At 46.3% G+C, this 21,621-nt stretch overlaps 1 protein-coding gene across 3 annotated transcripts in view; it reads right to left on the reverse strand.

Annotated features, from left to right (window-relative positions):
• Positions 1-2,283: 2,283 nt before the first annotated feature.
• LOC144730379 (BAI1-associated protein 3-like) overlaps positions 2,284-21,621 on the reverse strand; it is a 48,680-nt gene continuing 29,342 nt past the window's right edge. For 2 of the 3 annotated variants that reach the window (XM_078611167.1, XM_078611164.1), the window contains exons 18-31: positions 20,834-20,976; positions 19,688-19,808; positions 19,273-19,416; positions 17,757-17,861; positions 15,998-16,243; positions 15,649-15,711; positions 14,916-14,995; positions 14,040-14,148; positions 12,723-12,794; positions 11,548-11,631; positions 10,583-10,709; positions 8,980-9,139; positions 6,773-6,975; positions 2,284-4,829 (exon numbers count right to left, since the gene is read on the reverse strand). In XM_078611167.1, coding sequence (XP_078467293.1) covers positions 4,714-4,829; positions 6,773-6,975; positions 8,980-9,139; positions 10,583-10,709; positions 11,548-11,631; positions 12,723-12,794; positions 14,040-14,148; positions 14,916-14,995; positions 15,649-15,711; positions 15,998-16,243; positions 17,757-17,861; positions 19,273-19,416; positions 19,688-19,808; positions 20,834-20,976 — 1,773 coding nt within the window. In that variant the 3' untranslated portion in view covers positions 2,284-4,713. The remainder of the gene's footprint in view (positions 4,830-6,772; positions 6,976-8,979; positions 9,140-10,582; positions 10,710-11,547; positions 11,632-12,722; positions 12,795-14,039; positions 14,149-14,915; positions 14,996-15,648; positions 15,712-15,997; positions 16,244-17,756; positions 17,862-19,272; positions 19,417-19,687; positions 19,809-20,833; positions 20,977-21,621) is intronic. The other variant, XM_078611165.1, reaches the window with a different exon arrangement.

The raw sequence follows: 21,621 nt of genomic DNA on the forward strand, positions 1-21,621 counted from the left end.
TTCATTCTGTGCAATGAATATATGATTGTTATAATTGTACTCTCCATTTTGATTCGTTCTACTACAAAGTTTCAAGTATTTTTTTGATAGTTATTACTTTTTATATTTTATCATTATAAGATAATTTCAATGCAATATTCTGAACATCTGCAGTTTTAGTTAGACGTTGAATGCTTTCAAGTGAATTTTATGCTAAATTTAAGCTTTTCAACGCCTCCTTTTTATTACGTGTTTTCTCCTACATCAGAGTGCAGCGACACATTAAATACGCACTACAATGACAATGTGAAAACGACAGCACACCTGATGATGATTGCTTGTGTTGCAATCGAAACGTAGTGAGAATTGTATTGTTTAAATTGTATTATTTTATTATTCCCCTTCTACGTGACTTTACCGAAAGAACCAAGAATAAGGGGTTGACAGGTGTGCTAATCGGAGGCATCGTATCTGAAATTGCGCGATGCGGTAACCACCGTCTTTGTTCAATGACGTGGAGGAATTAGGAACCAGTCACGACAGGACGGCTCGGACAACCGTTAAACCAACGCAAACGGCTAAGGAGACAAAGTTATTCGAGTCTCGTTGCGCACCCATTGCATGCGAGAGGTGCTTTTGAGGGAGCGTCGACTTTGGGCCAAAGTTGGCATCTAGTCAGAACCGTTGGACCTACTCTGACCCATGGTTCCACGTTTCGGGGCGGTACGGAACCTCGTAGGGCTCGGCCACGCACGATTGCAATGACACCGAGCAAAGCGAAGGACCATGGCTTCCGACGCAGTCAGCGTTCGCATTGATCGCCGAAAGTCCCATCGTCTCGCGCCGCACACTCCTTCTGCCACACTCCTCTCGACGAGCAGACAAGCTCAGCCTTGACTGTTTTCTAAGCAGAGAAGACTTTATTCCCCTTAATATGATCTCGAAGCTTTCCTAAAAGAGCATAGAAATGAAGGCTTTGACACCTGCAGCCCGTATTGCTGCGGGCGGCTCCACCTGTTAGAACCAGAGCCAAGAAGCCGGTTGCGAGCTGTCACGCAGCACTGCTCTGCGTGAGTTCCACTAACGGCCTCGTGTGCACTCACCACCTCCTCTCTCCCTGTCACTCACCACCTCCTCACATTCCGTGTCCTTCATCTCAACCAATCGGGTCAACTTTACATTCCTCACCCACCAAATAAATCTGTTTCTCAGGAGAAGTTCACGCGGACCACCAAAAAATGGACTGCTTTACCACAAAATTTGAATCTGAAATGACAGCGCCCACAAACTGACGCTATTACATAGAGAATACGATTTGTACGAACGCAGCTTAAGATTTAAAAACCCCAAGATACCCTGAATAACCTTTAACAGATTTCTGGGGCCAGCGCGTGCATGGCACAAAAGTTGAAGGGGTGGCCAACACCATGCCTGACCACCTTTGTCTCCCCAGTGCTGATGTTTACAGCCGCACCACATACTCATTCTATCCTAGCCTTTTGACAGGGCATTCTATCAGCAGCAATGGATCAACACAAGCAAATTCTGGAAGCGCTTGCAGCATTCGGTGTTTCTGCAGTCAGGTTTGTTTGAATCAATGCTGTACTGTTAGATGTGTATATGAAAGGGCTGGTTTCGACATTCACTGTATCATCAACAGTCAGACTTACCTGAATCAATGCTGGTGAACTGCCAGATGTTTTAATAGCAAGAAATGGTTTCAACATTCATTGTTTATTCGGCAAAGGGTCAGGCTCACTTGAATCAATGGCTTGTGAATGTCCTGACGACGGGTGGGTGTGTGTGTGTTGTTTTTAATATCGGGGCAATTTCTGGCCACATGTCATATCGGCAGTGCCGGCTTACCCTAGTAGCAAAAGTATCATATGCTACGGGCGCCGAACTTTCAAGGACCCCGCGCTAAATGATTGCAAGCTGTCAATTCCGGTTCAGTGACTCTGCACTTGCTCTATTACTATAGTACTATACTGCCTTCAACTTTCATGAACGACTGGGTGTTTAAGGTTAGCGATTTGTCGTATTATCTGGCTGCATAGCACATGAAAAAATACAATTACTTTACTATGCAAGTAAAAAACTTGTGTTTTCATATTTATGTGTGTTTTTTATATCTTGGGCCCCTTTATAACATATGCTACAGGCCCCGCACTAGCTTAATCCGGCACTGCTTATCGGCGCAAACTGCGACTATACAACTCCTCTGTGACTAGACTAGACCCCGAATTGGGGTATACGCAGGAGCGAGAATACTATGAACATTAAATCACACTCGTTATAGACACATTCACCTTATTACATTAATTTATTCAAACCACACAAAAACACCGGACTTCCAAAAACAAACCCGCCCCCAAAAACCTTTCCTTCATTACCTAAGCATCATGCGGCGAATATGCGCTACTACATCAGTGCTGTACTATATAAAGATACTTTATATTAATCTACCATACAATTATACATTTTATCAAAAAATAGTATTCGTAATGTTATGTACATCCTTCACAAATGCTTTACGAAATATAACAAATACTATGTACATAAATCTGAGTTGTTTATACACTTTTTAGCCTTTTAAATGTCTCAAACCTAGCAGGCCGCTTTACGGGTGCAATAATGAACGGTTTTGGTATTGTTGTTGTAGGCGGTGGCTAGCTCGTTGGAACGTGATACGGCATATTGTTCACACCACGATCCATCTCTTGACATTCACAAGTCTCCTCCATTCACAAATGAAGTCATCACACAGCCATGAGCTGGCGCAGTGGGCCGAACCGTGATATTGCGAGCTTCAAGGTGGCAGCCCAATTTACACGCTGCGTAACACTGCATTTTTAGACTGATAGATTTGATTTATTTCAGCAGGAATGGCACAATACGCTGTTAGGCTCTATTACATGGGCGTCCTGTGACAGTACAGGCGTTGTAGAGCTTATTGACACGTTTTTAAGAGAGCTTGTTTTTTGTTTGTTATATATCAATACGTGTTGCCTCTCCCGTTTTTGTCTGTAAATGTGTGCCAGTCATCTCAGTCAACCCGTGGCACCCGGGTCTGTCCCCATGATCTCCTGCCAGCAGGAGTTCTGACACTTCACGTCGCCTTAAAGTGCACGTAGCCTGGCACAAGCGCCGTGGTGACGTCACCGCCACTTAGTGGCCAATGGCGATTGTCGTATGTTGAAATTCTTTCGGACCGTACATAGCCAACCATGATACCATCGGAGGAGCGATTATTATTATTTACTACGACGACGATGTTTGTCCACCCAAGAAGGCCTCAGTGAGGCACATCGAGACTTTTTTTTCAGGGTCCCTTCCAAGTTTTCACAGCAGTGGGACGATAGTGCGATGCATAATCCCAATTAAGTTACTTTGAAGGTAATTGTTTTGGACTGCCAAATATCAATTACGTAAGTGTCAGTTGTCAGTTATGTAATTCACCACAAGTAAGTGTGGTTAATGCAGACTTGATTCCTTGCAAAAGGTTTCTATTTGGTGTTTGAACATCTTGGCATCTGTTTTATTGCCAAAAAGGTTAAAATCTATTCTTATGTTTTCATATGGAATACGTTGTTTTATAATCTTTATATGGGACGAGGTTTAGCAGTCATAAGCCACAAGCGGCAGCAGTCTTGGTCGATCCACTGCTGGATGAAGGCCTGCCCAAGCTACCACCTCTCTCAATTTGCATTTGAAGAGTTAAGATTGAGTAACGGTGCGGAGGTGAATCATGGTACGGACTGTGGAAAAATCCCTACAATGTGATCCAAAGCTTTGATTTTTGCACTACGATATATTTAGCTACCACTAAGAAAGCTAATGCAGAGTTGTTTTAATCTTAATTCAGGTGCTATATCGATATCATATTGAAATAATTAGTAATCAATTGTTTGTCTCGTTATCACAATTTAAATTGTGTAATCTCTTGTGTTATTGTCTTACTTGTACAGCTTGTGTTACTTCATTAGCATAAATTGAACATTGGGAAATCATTTTAATTAATCGATAATTATTATTGCGTAGTTGTTTTGATACATGCATCTTTAACGAAAGTAACACAAATAAAAAAAACTTGTACAGTATTCAATTGCTAACTTACTAGTTCACATTTTCCGGTTTGAATTTTAAGAAACATCTCACTCTCAATTACTTTTTTTGGATGATTTAAAAAATATATTATTTCTTATGGGTCCTGAACCCGTATCGTTACATAAACAATTCGTTTAATCAATCGTTAAAATCAACCTGTAAGATGTTTACATTTGTAGAGTTATCAATTCCTGGTGCATTTTGGTGACAATGCGAGTTCCTGCGATTACATCCTCACCGTGTGAAATGTAACAACAATCTATATCGCGTGCATTTTTTAGGGCATTATATTGTAACCCCAAGTTAACTCGTGGAAATGACATTCATGCTCAATGCGAACACACAAAGTAATCCTGAGACCAGCTTGAACGATGAGTTTGGAGCTTCTGAAACACCTCAATGAGCACGCTCTCGGGTCCGTTCGTGTATTGGAAACGATTTAAGAACAGTGCTGTGAACAAATCTGTTGTGAAGAAAAGGAACTGATGCACTTTAATTCACATCAATATTTGTCTACTCAAGCAGTATTATATATATTTTTTTACGTCAACTCCTGCGCAAATAGTTACAATAACAATTGTACACATAACACCTCATCCAACGTTGTAACATTCTCAAGTTGCCTCTCTACAAGTCCTCTGTTGAGAAGAGTATTCTCTTCTCTGCCTTCCGGAGCTTTTTCAGAAACTGTTTACCTTCTTTCTCAGAGCATCTTCTTTGCAGGAACTTCACGGCGTCGCTCTCTGTAATGGTATACACACGTACACACAGTACCGTAAGCACCTAAACAGCAGCCATATCACATGGCTACCGTGGTGGCGAGATGTTAACTACCTCGCCCGGCATGCAGGAGGTCGTAGATTTGATCCCAACCCTGACGCCTGTATATATGGAGTTCGCGTGCTCTCTCCCCGTAGTCGCGTGGATTTTTCTCCGGGTCCTCTGGTTTTCCCCTCCACATTTAGAAACGTGCGTTTAGTGTATTTGGCTGCTATAAATTTAGACATGTTGATAAGCTACTTCGTTGGGCTATCATTTGTGGCTAGGTCGCTTTTGAAAGGTTTCTGTTCCCATAGCCTTCAGGGTGGAGTGCAGATTTTGACACGTGGCGAGGGTTAATGGCGGTAATCTCAGCCGCTACGAGCCATAATCAAGCATCGCTATCCGCTGTGTTTTCAGGCTGTAACGCCATGATGTCCGCCCCCACATTCTGGAAATGTCTTCAGAATTCCCAGCAGTACTGTGCATTCAATTGCTGGAGATGCTTCCAGCATGTGGAGCAAGAAAATGTCTATTTCTGAATGCAACAAATGAATATAAAGTAAAATATTGACATTCTGAATTTGAATTATCTGTGCATTCTCATGACAATATAGGAAATTCCTGAGGTAAAAAAATGTCCTTTTAAAAAAATACCCTGCATTGCTCACTGGGCTATGCACCTAACTGGTTCATCCGCTTCTGTGCTCACGATGACGAAAACACGACGATCCGTTCTCATACCGTGTCAACCCATATGGTTTACCCCGTATTCTTCTACAGGGAAATTGAGTTTTCAGGTCCATACGGCGTACAGCCGTTTCAATATGGGCACATTTATTTTTGGTGTATTTGTTTGTGTTTCTCCCTTGTGATGGGACTTTGTAGGATCAACGTTGAGATTTCTAAGGGCACGGGTGACCAATAAGGTCTGAATTGGTATGTAACGTATAACCTTTTGCTCCACATGCTGGGAGTTTCTTCAAGAACAGTTTAGTTAATTCCTAAACATCTCGGCCCATATTATATATCCTGGCTCAGCTCAGGCTGGCTTCTGACTTAAAGCCATGCTTAACCAGAGCTGACCGTGAGCACCTCCGATTAGCACGGTTGGCTACGTACAGTGCGAAAGAAATTCAACATGCATACATGGTCCCAGCCTTCCTCACGATGTCCATGAGCCGAGCCTTAGCCAAACCATGGCTGAGCCACACATGCGACTCAAGCCCTCGCTGAGCTGTGTTAGAGGCCAAGTCCAAGCCTAGCAGTGACTAAGAATATGGCCACTAAAAGTTCAGTACAGAGGGAGAGTTGGCAGTGATTCAGTTTAATAAGAAGCCCACTGCATGCGCAGCGAAATGTTGGACATCATGCCGAGCAACATTCGGTACGACCCAGACACACAAGCGCAGAGCTACACAGCACACCTGCAAAACCCTACGCAGTAGCATAATCATGCTGTACCCACGATCACATCATCTCTAGAGAGGTGGGCATTGGTGCCTTAAACACATCTCACTGTACTTTTACGCCAAAGATATCAAGAAAATCTTGCTTCTTGGGCTCTGCTTATTTATATAGTTTTTATATATATTTTCTCTCATTGAAATGTCAGGGACTTCAAGATAGTATTGTCCTCCAATCAGGCGGCGACGATAACGCTTTCAAAGATGCACACATACTTTTCCATTTCCATTTTCTGCTTATAAGGCACGCTGTCTGCTTACTGTTCACATTTTTAACGGTGAAATGTATCTCATTGGTTCATTCAACTCAGTAACAAATTGAGTTGGTATTACAAACAACTATTTGATCTCAAGTTGTTTTTGGCAGGTCTCGTGCAGCATTTCCCTTTATTTATTCCTACTACTTATTCTAAATTGGTCTCCAAATTGGCACGGTGCAGTGGCGCTGGATTGGCTCTTGCCTTGCGTCTTTGGGCGCAGGAGGGGCAGCAGGAGTTGGCTGCGTGCGGAATGCAGACTCTCGGGAGCTGGCACCTCCAGGCCGGCGACGCTGCGCAAGCCAAGGACAGCCTCGCCTAGCAGGCCCTTGTGAAGGCCGCACTGGGCCTTCAGACGCAGCACCAGGCAGGCCCCGGGTGCTCGCGCTTGCTCCATCGTCACGTTTCTGCACAGGCAAAGCGATCGCCCCCGTGTTAGTTCCGGGCCACTGTATTCTCCAGATTATATGACGCTCCGGAGGGTAATACGCACCGCAAAACCCACGCCTCCGTGTCAAATTTCTACAAATCTGGTCACGTGCACACACCTACTTGCTTCAAAATACAGAGGGGGAAAAAGTGCATCTTATAAACCGGATAGTATGGAAACTGGGACAAATGAAGACTCTATTATGTTTAGGATTAACACAGCACCTCTTGTAACTTGTGTAACATGAGGGAGAAATGGATTAGGGATTAAGCTGGAAGGTCAAAGAGGTGAGGTGAATTAAGGAGAGAGCAATTAGGGTAGCGAATGATCTTTGGCAGAGGAGAGAAGGAAGGGTTAAGTCTGGAGTTTACAAATAAGTTTGAGGCCTCTGAAAACAGGTGCATGCCGAGTAAGCTATGAAAGTCACGGCAGGACGGAGTAAGTAACTTGGGGAAGTTTGTAAAAAATGTAGCAATAAAGTGTTGTAGATGGAATCAGGAAGTTGAGGTTGTCTTCAGAGAAGAATTTGGTCTGAATATTAGAATATGGAATGTAAATTAAAATGTTCTACGAATAGGAATTATTCATTATGCATGTATGTAAGTTGAACTTCTTTTGCACCATACGTAGCCAATCATGCTCATCCATGGAACTGTGTGGAGTGTTTGTAAAAAGTAGTGTTGGTGTGAGTGGACTCTGCTCCGTCACCGTATTGTCTGAATACCACCACCAGAGCGATGGAGATGGCAAACATCACGAACTAAAGAATGGAAGGAAGGAGGAAAATAGGGGAGTCCCTTTGCCCAGCAATGGGAAGCTACAGCCCAACAACAACATCAGCAGCAGCAGCAGCAGCATCATCATCATCAAAATGACGAAATGGACGTAGCTTGTAAGTTTGGCAAAGCACACGCAGGAAGCAACTTCAATAGTTACCGCTCGAGGATGAAAGGAGAATACGTTAGGAGGAGTTGTGCAAGCACAAATTATAATCTACACTGTTACGTGTGGCATGTTGAAACGGTGCTGTTTGAACAGGCTCACTCTAGTCCTGGGCAGGGGAGAGGAGAAATTTGCTAGCTCTGAAAAGCAAATGCCTTTCGGAAGTTGACTGTGCTTGTTCAACGGATGGACTCGCCCCCATCACAGGAATGTGGAATTACCACCACTGGCCGAGGACTGTAAATGTATGTGCGTTGAACTTCTTTAGCACCGTACATAGCCAACCGTGTGGGGGAAGGACAACAAACTAAACACAAAAAGCAGTTTGAAAGAAATTAGTCTTAAATCTAGATTTGAAAGTGCATAGCTGCAGTGGTTCCCTAATATCGGAAGGAAGAGCATTTCAGACGGCCGCAGAAGCGCATCTGAAAGCGCCGCGCGATGCGGTGACCGTCTTTGTTCGATGGCCAGCCAAAAGCCGCTGCTGCTGTGAGGATGACCGAAGTTTGGCTGATGATTTTATCCTCCTTGACGAGATCAGCAAGGTTTTGTGGTTCATCTGTGGCATCACTTGTGTGTAATGAGTGCAAAGCTCAGTTTAGCAACAACCAAAAAAATATCCTATTGACTTTGGGGCCGTCCATAAATGACGTCACGCGATTTTGGACGATTTTTGACCCCACCCTCCTCGTCACACGTCGTCACAAAAAGTCAGACCCTCTGCTCCCTCACCAAAAAAAAATTAAACATGCTTCAAATCGCTTTAAACTATTATCATTGTAGTGCGTATTTAATGTGGCGCTGCACTCTGATGTTGTAAGAGAAAACATTTATTAAAAAGTCTATTTCATTAAATAGAACGTGTTGTCTATATTTATTTAAAGTTGCGCATTTTGATGTGACGTCACATTGCTCAACCCCCCCCCTCGTCACACATCGTCACAAATGTCTGACCACCCCACCCCTGCCCTAGGTGCGTGATATCATTTATGGACGGCCCCTTAATAATAAAAACAACAGCCAAGGTGTGGGCACTCACAGCTTGAAGCTCTCTTCGAACTGGATCGGAGAAGTGTGCATCTTGCGCTGGGTCCTGCGTGGGTGCGCGTGCGGGAAGATGTGCCGGGGACACAGCAGCACCTTCACGTAGTGCTTCACGCTGCTCTTGCCAGGCCAGCAGAGCAGCGAGGGCAACCCGCCTGTGAAGCAGAACCGGAGTCATCGGAATCTTTATTCATAACTGGAGGAATCCGATGAGCCGTGAAGCTCTATTTTTCGAGAGATGTCCAGTAGGGGCCGGTCAGACACAACAAACAACGCAAAGATAGGAGTGCAAAGTATAGGAAAGGTAAGAAAATCACAAAAACAAACAACGTTTTTTTTCTCTATATTTTACCAGGTAAAGCCCACTAAGCAACCCACCAATGCAATCACTGCAAGTTAAATTCAACAACATTCTCTCCACTATGACCAGGAATTAATACTGGTAGGAACCTCCTGGTTACACCAGCCCACAGGGGATTATTGTGTCCGTCGTGCAGGGAGGGGCTAGGTGGGGAGAGAGGGGCTGGGTTGTGAGGGGAGGGTGGGGAGGGGCTGGGTGGGGAGGGGCTGGGTGGGGAGGGGCTGGGTGGGGAGAGTGGGGAGGGGCTGGGTGGGGGGTGGGAGGGGTGGGGCTGGGTGGGGAGGGGCTGGTCACCCCGTGGGGCCCTTTTAAAACTCAACGTTTAACCTACTCACGCCGGCTTGTGCCCGCACTCACAGTTGGGCATATTTTCAGAATACACCACGTCGCCGTTGACCCTGGCCATTGACCGAGCAACCCAACATTCCTACCAGCTCCCTCCGCAGGAATCAATTTCTTACTGAATGTTTTTTGGATTGCCGGCATAAGCCACTACCACTACTAGAGTACCATAACAATCCTATATTAATGTATCCTATATCCTATACTGTAATCCTATGAACATTTTTCTAGGAATATCGAGAATACAATGAGGACAAAATAAGGTGAGATGGATGCGGTGTGCTAAAATAAAATAATTCCAAGAACAGTGTTCCTGAGTGTTCCGGCTGGAGTGAAGCACTGATGACAACTTTTTTTTAAATATCACGGTCGCTGCTCGAAGGACCAAACAGCAAGCGGCCAGGCACAAATGGCACGATTGAATGTATTTTCGAGTTTCGACGTTTCTTTCATTGAATTGACAATTGTACGTATTTCAACATTGCAGGCACGTTCGGCACAGCAGGGATACACCACGCACGGCCGCTTTGGCAGGTTCCCGCTCTTTCAACTGCCTCGAAGGTTCATGCTTTTTCCAGCTCATCAGCATTCTCTAAAGGCTTAATTTCTCAAGAAATATTTTAGGGAGCCCCTCACCCAACCGCAAACACCTCAGTCCTCGCTTCTCAGGAGGGAAATATTTTCTGGAGCTGAGGTCCTGGACAGCCCCAAATAAAATTGAAGCCCCCAGTATTTTTATCCCCCTTTGACAAATATTGTTTTCCCCTGCTAATTATGTCTCATTGAAACCGCCATTGGATGAGGGCTTTCCAAAGCCACCGCCAGACACTTCAGGATAATCTTCGTCATTAAAATGCGAATTGGTCACTCGGGGGGTTTGAAAGGCGTTAGTTACCGTTGGCCCACGACGGGGCGTTGGCCAACGCGTCCGTCAGGTCCACGGTGAGCGTCTGACTCTTGTCGTCGTAGGAGCAGCCGGTCTTCAACTTTCCGTGCCCGTTCCCGGCACTGTCCGCTGCCTGCTGTTGAAAAATCGAGAAACACGCAAATTGAAGTGCTCGACAAGAGCCATGATGTGGTATGACTCCGGTTCAACACCCTTCAGGAGTTATTTTACACAAATGCTTCGAGAGTTTACCAAGTTTGGCAGCAGGGTTTTTGTTCCTTGCATCATCCAATTGCAAATATTTTATCAGAATCTTTTCAACATACCCTTGTCTAAAAGTGAGTGCGCGCTGGCTTAATTGGCGTAAAGGATAGTCATTGACTCACTGCGAGTTGCTCGTCTGCGCTACCCTGTGTCCATATCGCCACAAACAGCCCGTCCGTCCACACTGCTCAACGCTGGGAGCTCACGCGGTCACTCCAGACCTGCCAGCTGGACCAGTCTGCTGGAGTGCTGTGGCGTGGAGGATTACTAGCCTACTGCAGGACTACTCGTGGCCTCAATGTCTTACAAGAGGCCTCAATGTCGTAACGAACGCCTGAATGTCCGCACCTCTGATTAGCACAGTTGGTTACGTACTGTGCGAAAGAAGTTCAATATACATACATATATAGGCGCCACTAGCTGCCGCTTTTTAAATTATTTCTGCTCACAATGTTGCACATGAGTATGGAGAGGTGAAGGCAGCGGTTGACGTCAGGAATAAATGCGTACATTGACATACATTCATGATTCGAACCACTTATTTGCCCAGTCACAGTTCTTTGCTGACATCCATTATTTCTGAAGCAAATTGTAACAATCAAGATATTATCCGGCAAATGTAGACACTGCTGAGTAAACAGTTCCCTTTGGGTGGAAGCCTGAGATCGTGCGTGTTTTTGTGCTGCTGTGATTTGCCGCGGGTTACTAACCTGCTCCTCGGCCCTCTCCTGGTAATATCTTTCAATCAGCTCCAGGGTGTTGGACTTCCTCAAATAGAGCTGGTTCTCAAGAGACTGAACCGGAAGGGCGTGAGAAAAAATAATGATCATACAGGATTGTTCTGTGTCACATGGGGCAAACGTTAACCTGCTTAGAACGTCACTGCTCTTCGTCCCGCCATTGGGACGATTGCAGGCTTGTTGTACAGTGCAAATGTGATTCACTGCCCGCAGTGATTCCTCGCTTAATGTACTCTAGTTCTTTCTAGATTTGAAGTTTTCCTGACTGCAAGGATCCATACTCTGTGGTTCTTTTGGTAAAGTCACGTAGGGAATTTTTTTTTTCTTACTCTAGTTCTGTATCACCAAAACGATTGAAAACGAATGCTACTGTGCTGTTACTCATAGTATTTATGACAGCAGGTAAACTCCGGTGGATCCACGGTTATACATGGAGGGGGCAGTGACACGACTATTTAGCGTCGCTCTATCTGCTTGCCACAGTTAGCGCAGAATGGACCAATATGCTGACAAATCAGCCAGCACCAGGAACTTGTTAATTTGAAAATACAAAACTAAAAACGTTGAAGTATTTTGTAAAAAAAAACCCTCTAAATTTGCACTTGATTTAATTTGACTGAACATTATTTTGAGTTCATTCAAACAAATCGAATCAATGAGATTGCATTTTGTTTTAAGAAAACTCAAATGAAACAGCTTTAAATAATCCGTTTTTAATTGTTTTAGAAATGCAGTTTGCAAAAGAATTTTGCAAATTTGTTGGAAGGATATATATTTTTTATTCGTTTATTTTTGCCAATTAAACCAAGTTGAGCTAAATCCATGCTCGCTAACATGACGAGATTGAGTAGTAGCACAGTGGTTAGTGCACGACGCTCTCAACTCGGCAACTCGAGTTAAATTCCGGCTCACGGCTAACATCAGTGGCGAGCAACAGCTGAACCGGTCTGGCGCCCCCTCCACCTTTCACCAACCCGCACTGACCAGCGTGGTGAAATACGGTCAAACAACCCACGAGACGGACCAGATGTGGAGGGAGGTCTCGATCCAGCAATGGATTAACAAAGGACCGTGATTCTTTTCACTGATGGCACACGACGGTTTGTTATGATTACTTTTTACGAACGCACGCACGCGCGTCTCACCTTGTACTCTGCATTTTTCAAGGAGTTTAGTGAAAGGCCCTGAGAGTCAGAATAAAACACATCCAACAGAACCTGTGGGCACACACACAATGAGAGAGATTACGTTCACTTCTACGGCACGTGTTGTACACACACACACACACGTGTGCTGACCTGTGCGGTCATTTACAAAATATGTAACCCCTGAAACATTAATTCTGATCATTTTCAACAACATCCACGGTGCAGATGAGAGGAATACAAATTCGAACTTTGTCATTGGATGCGATGAACCCCGGGTGTTTGAAATTCACAACATCTTCTCACGAGGGGGGGGGGGGGGTTTCTACTCCGGGCTCCCTTGCCGAGCCAAGCTGCACGTCCACTTGCACCGCGACAACACGGCGAGGCCTACCTCGGCACGTCACTTCCAGCCTACAGTTTGAGGTGTAATTACGATGCCTCGTCAGGACCACCCCCCAAGCGCCTGTGCGGGACCGCGATGTCATTTGCGATCTGTGCTGCCAGGCTAAGTCAACTTATGTGCCCGCTCATAATTGAATGACCTGGTTAAATTTCTATCACTGCCAACATTGTTTTGCACAAACTGTTTTTTTTTTGTGGTTGCCATTGTTTGGCTTTGGTCTGTACCTTTCCCACGCCATCCTCACCTTGTGCCTTCACCCCATCTGCACCCATCATGTTCTCATTTCATCAAAACGACACGACTTAGCCTGCAGGGTTTTACTATTGTTTTAGTTCTTTTGACCTCACTGTTGATGTTACGTCCATATTTTTGTAATGTTCGTTACATAAGCACACCGGCGTTTCCACAGACGCGGTCCTACTAATTACCCCAAAGTACCGAAAATGTATTTCAAACTACCGGCAGAGTTCTACGAAGTGGCTGCCCTCACCGAAAGCCCCACAACCGATCCGCCCCTCCACCACGCTCATTCTTCCCTAGCCCCCCTCCCCACCACGGCCCACCCTATCCCTCTCCCCGCGAGCATGGGGTGAGGTGAGATCGAACCAGGGTGGCAGTTGGGATCAAACCAGGGCGGCAGTTGGGGTCAAAACCAGGGTGGCAGTTGGAAATGAAACAGGGCAGCCATTGGCATTGAACCAGGGCGACAGTTGGGATCGAACCAGGGTGGCAGTTGGAAATGAAACAGGGCAGCCATTGGCACTGAACCAGGGCGGCCGTTGGGATCTGACCGCGGCCCTCTGCAATGAGCCGTGCTACCGCTCGACCACGTCTCTGCGTCTTCACTTTCAACAAGCCCAGCGACGAGCGACTGACAGGCACGTTTGCCGCTCGTGGTGTGTGGCGGTAACCTGCAGCATCTGGTGAAGCCGGCCGTAGTACTCGAGCGGATGCTTCTGGCTGACGTTCACCACCTCCCAGAACTGGCGCAGGGAGCAGGCCCAGAGAGCCTGCAGAAGCCTGTGTGAGCGAATGAGCAGTCATGGTCGTGTACACCCGCTGATAATCCACAGCAGTGAGACTAAGAGAAGCGGAAGCTCATGTATTGATAAATACAACTTCTGATTGCATGCCCTTGTGTGACCTGTCTTGTGTTTGAGCGAACAATCTGGAGTTTTTTTGGGTTTCTCGGCTGGACTGCTGCATAGCTCCCCAATGCGATTTCGGGTTGCACCGCGTGTTGCTCTGCGTGTTGCTCTGCGTGATGTCCGACGTTTCGTTTCTCAAGGAAATTCATTTCCGTTGACTCTCCCTCTGGAGAGAATTTCCAAGTGTTCAGGAATAGCTCCTGAAGGAACTAAAGAGTTCCTGAAGAAACTCCCAGGAAGTGGATAAAAAAAACGCTGGACATGATGCCTGAGTAACACGCAGTCCAACCTGTACACACGATGGAAAGCCAGCAGAACCGATCGTCGTGGTTTTGTAGTCATCAGCACAGAAGTAGATAATCCGGTTAGATGCCTAACCCAGTGAGTGATGGAGGGGATTTTTAAAATACATAAATCTATTTTTTTCTCTCACTAGAATGCCCCTCGGGTAGATTATAAAAAAAATATGACGTCACAATCTATTTTTAACTTTCAGCTACTTTTGTTTTGTTCCAATCTGCGGTTATAGTCTCTGACTTTTCATCATTTGCATACCCAGTCCCGGATTGAACCTAGTGGAGTGTCGTGCAGAGCTCTTGTGCTGACGACCTTCGCAGTGATCTCATTCCAGTCTCTCACCCATTGCGTGTGTCCTCGTAGAGGTGCTGGCACAGGACGGAGATGTTCTCTCTGAGAAAATCCAGCAGCAAAGCAACATCCTGAGAACACAAAAGGCAATCCAATGCACCCACACAACAACAATGAAGAATAATAATGAACAAAAAAACAATATATCTATCTACAACTGCTCAAGCCGAGCTATAAGTGTGCTGATACTTGCATTGTTTTTGTACTGTTCGACTATTGGCATTCTGTGGCCTGACAGTGATGGTGAGACGAGGCCACACAGAAGGCTGTCTCTGGTGTAGACCAATCAGTTTCAAAGACAATGCAAATATTATCACAGCATGTTTGTTTGCATGTTCACCACAATCACGTGTGGTTAATGCAGACTTGATGCCTTGCAATATTTGGTGTTTAAACGTCTTAACACCTCTTTCTGTAAAGTCACGTGACTTTACCGAAGGACCCAAGAATATTAACACCTCCTGTTTTATTGCCAGAAAAGGGTCAAGCCAAGTAAAAATTGTCATCAACTATACATCTTAAAAAAAATTCTGCAGTGAGTTGGGATTGAACTCGTGCAAAAAAGCGATGTAACCACCGATATGGATGCCTTAAAAATGTCTGGAGCATATGTAAATTGTAATTATATCACATCTCCTGATTTGTATTGCTTAGAATAGAGAAAGTTGAATGCTGTTCACGTGAACAGACGTCAAAGTCAGGAAGAGAAGGTGCAGCGACTCACATGTGTATTAACGTTCTGTAGCTTGGCGCTGTTTTGCAGATACACTCTGAAGTCCAGTAAAAGCTGAAACACACACACGGTAATGTTAACACAGACAACACGGAAATATGAACATGGGAAACACGCAAACGTAAAGAAGGAACACGTGGAAACGTTAACACGGTGCACACGGAATCGTTAACAAGGAACATATGACAATATTAAGGGAGACAACACTTCAACATGGAAACACGGATGTACAAAGATGACAATACGGGCATTCTCTGTTGCATTCAAGGTAAAATGAATGAGATCCATTACACCTTAAAATGCAAAGATAATTCGTGGCCGAGCAAGGGTCAAAACTCGCCAGGTCGGAGATCCAGTTGAAGAGCTTGTCGAGCAGCGACAGGATGGTTTGGTTGGCCACGTCGAGGCGTGAGGTGAGTGCGTCGCCGTTGGTGCGCGCCGACCCGCTGCCCGAGTAGTAGCGGTCGGAGCCGGCGTCCCGCCACAGGTCGCGCACCACACGCTCCACCTCGCGCCACTCGCGCTGCTGCGGCAGCCGCGACAGCGACTCGCGCACAAACGCCGCGCTGTTCAGCCCCGTGCACACCTAGCGGGGGCAGGGGCGGGGGGGGGGGGTCACGGTCAACGGGCGGCAATATAGAGGGCGGCCGTTTCGCGGTCGTGATGTCGTCGTGGTCAAAGCCGTTACCACCTCGTCGCCAACGCTTTCTACCCTCCGCCTGAACCCGCAGCTACGCGGCGGCCTCCAAGATCCGTCCTCACTCTGAGTCCCCCCCGCCATCCTTTCCTCGGTCGCCGGACTCGTGGAGACCTCTCGATGCCTGTCTCGGCAATCGGCCCCTCACGTCCCACCCAGTGCAGCTGATTCTGCATCATCATCATCATATCAACACATATGATGATGCATTTACCCCCTCTATTTAAGACCGTAATAGGAGGATTTCTCCACAATTCTGAATGTCGCCTGATGAGGCTGGTTGTAATTACCGGCGAAATGTCGTACTCTTCAACACACCGATGTGCTGTACTAGTAACGAATTGGCATATTTTTTACGTGACAAACCTTATTAATTGGCTGTTTTGGGTGATGGCGGTTTTAACAACACATTTATATTCATGCGATGTAACCCAAAAAAACCCTCTATTATGGATCATCATATCTACAACACTTCCCACCTGCCATGTCCTCTTCCAGACTTCTGCATCACTGTGCTGTCTTGCCACAAAATTCCTCGCATCCATCTCGGACACCTGTGCTCAGATTCCAACAACCTCATGTTGAGCTTCTTAGCGTCCAGCTCTCTGATCCATACAAGTCGAAAAGAGCACCCTCCTGCCTACTGCCTCAAATACCCAATTATCCCTCACTTCACGCTCAGACATGTTTAAGCAAAACTAAGCAATCAGCTAGCAGTCACAATGGTTGGGTAAAGAAGAGTTGCTTTGCATCGCTGTTCCCACCGAGGTGTGTGCACCTTTGTGTACCTGCTTATGGGGAGTGGTGGCGCAGTGGTTAGCGCGCTGTGCTACAACCCCGCGGCCCAGATTCAATTACCGCTCACAGTCAACATTGGCGATGAAAATTTCAACTGGACTTGGATTCCCCTAGGTCAAACTCAGCCTTAAATGTGTCCCTGGTGCGTGTGTGATGTGTGTGTGTGCGGCGAGCATCGTCGCAGTGGTTAACGCGCTGCGCTACGAACCCATCAACCCAAGTCCGATTCCCATTCGTGGCCAATATCAGTGACGAATATCCGAACCGGTCCTGGGCCTCCTCTAGATTGACTCAGCCCTGAGTACCTAGTGTGGCATGTAAACAGCACTGGGGAGACAAAGGACGGCCGGACGTAGGTACTGACCACCCACGTCCCACGTGCGCCGTGCCGGCCTTCATAGGTGCTCTCTGAACTAAAGTAAACGTTGCTTTACCAGGTAAATCCCATTGAGCTACCGAGCTCGTTTTCAGAAGTGACCTGGTCACACATGATAGCTCAACGAAGTGGCTTATTGCGCGGAAATGTCTCGAGGGCAAATACCCTTAACGGCACTTGCCCCAACGGTCTGTCAAGGCCATACGGGAGACCTTTGTCTCTGTGTACCTGCTTGGGCAGGGGGATGCTTGTCTCGGCGCTGAAGTAGCAGTAGTCGTTCTCCAGCTTCTGCCGCATTTGCGCCACGTAAAACACGGCCCCGTTGCACAGGTCCTGCGGGACCGCGGGGGGTGGACACGCACACGCTGTGCTAAAGTCGTTGCCTATCGTTCACAGGTACCGGAACGCGCTTCGGATAAACGAGAGCGTTTCCAGGTAAAGGTGCTCGCTCGGCTGTGAGATCGAGTCTCGGTGGAAATGATGAAGAGGAGAAAAAAAAGTCGACACGTTCGTCAATAACACCGCTTCCTCTGAAGGAAAAATATATAATAGGTAAATATATATAATACATTTTAAATATATAATAGGCGACATTTCAGGAACAGGCCCTTCTTCATAACACGTTTCTTATTTAAATTCTTTATAATGTAAATTCAATAAAATAGTTTTATGATTTGCATTATTCACGCGCGATCAAGAAGGGCCACTGCCCGAAACGTCGCTATTTTATACTTTTCCTTTTAAGGCGGCAGTGTAATTGACGAGTGCGATGAGCGTTTTGTTATTTGTGCTTGTGCATCGCAACCGATGAAGCAGCGTCACCAAATTATTAAGTGGAAATGAGCTTCGCGCAGCTTAATAAGCAGAGCCTGCTCTGCTCTAGTGGATGGATTCAACTGTTAAATTCAATTCCTCGGTTCTGAATCACTTTAAGAGTTTTAAATAACGGTGCGTCTTGAACGTTGAAGCGATCACTAATCAACAGGTGCTCAAGACATCCGAGTGATAAACATTTACCACATATTTAAACAAAATTACACTGTGAACTTATTTTAAAATGTCGTACATTATTTATTCTGAATTAAGTGATGCATCAATGTGGGTGTGGGTATAGAGTATACAAAAAGTGAATATATTTAAAAGTCTGAATTACAATATATTTTAAAATACATATATTTATCAGCATGTGGTTAATAGCCTTATCTTTTTTTTTAGTTCCAGGAAAACTGCACATATTAAATATGGATAAAACGGAACAAGGACAGATGGGTAAATTGGTGACCTCTTTAACCCATTCTGGCTGTACAGGAACATCCGTGGACACTCAGAATGCCTCCAACCTCGCAGGGCTCCTCCTTGCGTTTGCTTTTATATAGCAACTCATAAGTCCACGTTCAAGGACTGACAGCCAAAGGACAACCGTGCGGTAAACCTGTTAATTGTTTCTTTTCGATACACAAACTATAAGATACAATTTTAATATTTTACTAGGTAAGGCCCACTGAGCTGTATAGCTCTTTTGTCAGAAGCGATCTGGCCACAAATAATAGCACAACGAAGTGGCTTATCACGTGGCTTCCTAGAAACGCATGTTTGTCGGAAGCCACTGGAGCTATGCACCTGTAAACCATCTAGATTACAAACTAATTTCCTAAGAACTGCTTTTTGCGTTTAGTTTGTTGTCCTTTCCCTGCACCTCCGATTGGCTACATACATACATACGCGTGACCCTCCGTTCACAAACCTGCAGCAGCGAGTCGAGCATGCGCAGGCTCTGTGCCGGCTCGGGCCAGGCGAGCTGCAGCCAGAAGGCGAGGGCGTTGGTGAACCACGACGTGGCCAGCCCCGCCGAGAGGCTGTGCTTCACCGAGCACGACTCTGCCTCCAGCTGCGAGGGGCATGGGGAACACACGCGGGACGGATGAGTCGTCAAGCGGGACGGATGAGTCGTTACGTGGGATGGATCAGGGGTCAGCAACCTGATATCTCTAATTCATAAATATTTAATTCGGACATCGATGGGGTTTTCTTGCCATTTATAGATTTTAACACTCCTTCAGAGTACGTCGAGCAGATGCGTCAGGATGGTAGCGAGGACTGCCTCGCGATGTTTACCCACGCTCCGAAGCCATTCGCGGTCAGACGACCACATGCCTCACCTTGTCTTTCTGCACGCTTGACTGGATGGAGGAACTCATGTTCTCATAAGCCATGCCGACCCATGTGCTCACCGCCTCTCCGAGCCACTGCTGTACGTTTAGGAGTGGTGGGATCTTTGCCCTGGAAAACAGCAACGGGCCTGAGCCATTACGAGGTGCTGTGACCTGACTTCCCCAAGAGCAACCGTGCAGAGCATAATTTTAATTAAGGACGGGGTAGGACTTTCATGAAAACATTTGTCGGCCCACACATTATCCAGTTTTACCACGAAAAATAACAAGGGCTCATCTTTGCCGGTGACAGAACCGCACTCACATTATAAACGTGCCTCCGATTGGTCACGTACGGCGCGAAATAAGTTCAACATACATACAAGTGTTGTCGACAGGTTTGAAAATATTCCCCCTTAGTTCTCGATACGTTACGGCTAGGATGGTGGCGGTGACGGTTGAGTCGTTTGCGGGCTGTTAGGAAGGGGTAAGGCCGAGTGGCCACGGACTGTACGAAACAAAGTCATGGGCCATGTCCAGTACACGTGCCGCAGATTCCCTACCACAGCTCTGGAGAGTGTCGGCGTGGAAGAAGCAGCATTGCACTGAATTCGACAAACATTATTTATCGTAAGACGGAATTAGAAGCTCAATATAGAGTAACTGGATGCAAAATATTGCACGTTTGCATGTGCGATATCACATTTCATTCTATTGGTCAATCCCAAAGAGTTCAACTTGGTGAGACCCCGACTGAAAAGCCTCGGGGGGAATACCCAAGAAACTGAGAGAGTAACTCAAGAAACTGAGATGCCAAACCCAAAAAATGACGACACAGAAACAGTGAACTGTGACGCAGCAGACAAGGACGAGAAACTGGGGTCGGGGGGGGGATTACTAAATGAGTTTGAGTAGCAGCAATAGGATAGGAGGCTAATGTAAACCACGTAACAAACACCCCCTATCGTGAAGGAGATAACAATATTAACCTTGGAAAGTTTCCCCGCTCATGAGTAAAGACCTTTGCTGTTTCCCACTTCCCCTGCCGAGCCACGGTTATGACTCCTCCTCGACGCCGACGGTGATGGGATTTTTCAGAGCATCGGTGCGATCCACCAACCCCTTGTTACCACCCCACCGTGAAGCGGGTTTTACCGAAGGCCGAGCTTCTCAGCGTTCTGGGCGAGCTGGTGCAGCGACGAGTGGAAGATGTGCAGCATCTCTCCCGTCTCCCCGTCAAGCCGGTAGTCCTCCGAGGAGCTCAGCTGACCCAGCATGGTCTGCACATCCCACGCGAGCTGCCACGTGCACAAACGAAGCAGTCGCCATTGTGAGAGCAGTGGTCACTCCCGGGTAACGCAGCGGTTCAAAGTGACGGGCGTCCCGCTGATTTTCCATTGACCCCCCCCCACCGAACTATCTTCCCAACGTGTGATTGAATATTGCGGAAGTGGTCGCTCCCGGGTGATGTGGTGCGTTGTATGAGAGGCTGGGCAATGAGGGAGGTTCGGACGTATCTATTTTTCTCCGAGTCCTCCGGTTTTCCCCTCCACATTTAGAATCAACATAAGTTTAGAGTATTTGGCTGCTATACATTTCCACGTGCTATTAATAAAGGGCCCACGACGCACTTAGGCCGTTGCGCTTTCTCTCCTGTTACTGGGCCACGAGCGCTGGCAATTCGTTAGCTTTAAGCTCTGCGGTCGAGAGAATCCCTGCGTAGCCCGTGCCGTATTTGGCTACCGCTATAAATTTTCACGTGATGGTAAGCCACTTCGTTGAGCAATCGTTTGTGGTGACGTGGCTTCTAAAAAAGAGCTACATAGCTCATTGGGCCTTACCTGGTAAATTATAAAAAAAATACTTGAGTAGTTTTAGTTGATCTATGTGGAGGTTCGGGTGATGCGTCACGTGAGTGGGCTGTCTCGAAAGATTTAGATAAA

This window comes from Lampetra planeri, chromosome 35 (genome assembly GCF_965212315.1).
Source record: "Lampetra planeri chromosome 35, kcLamPlan1.2.h2, whole genome shotgun sequence".
NCBI lineage: Eukaryota > Metazoa > Chordata > Hyperoartia > Petromyzontiformes > Petromyzontidae > Lampetra > Lampetra planeri.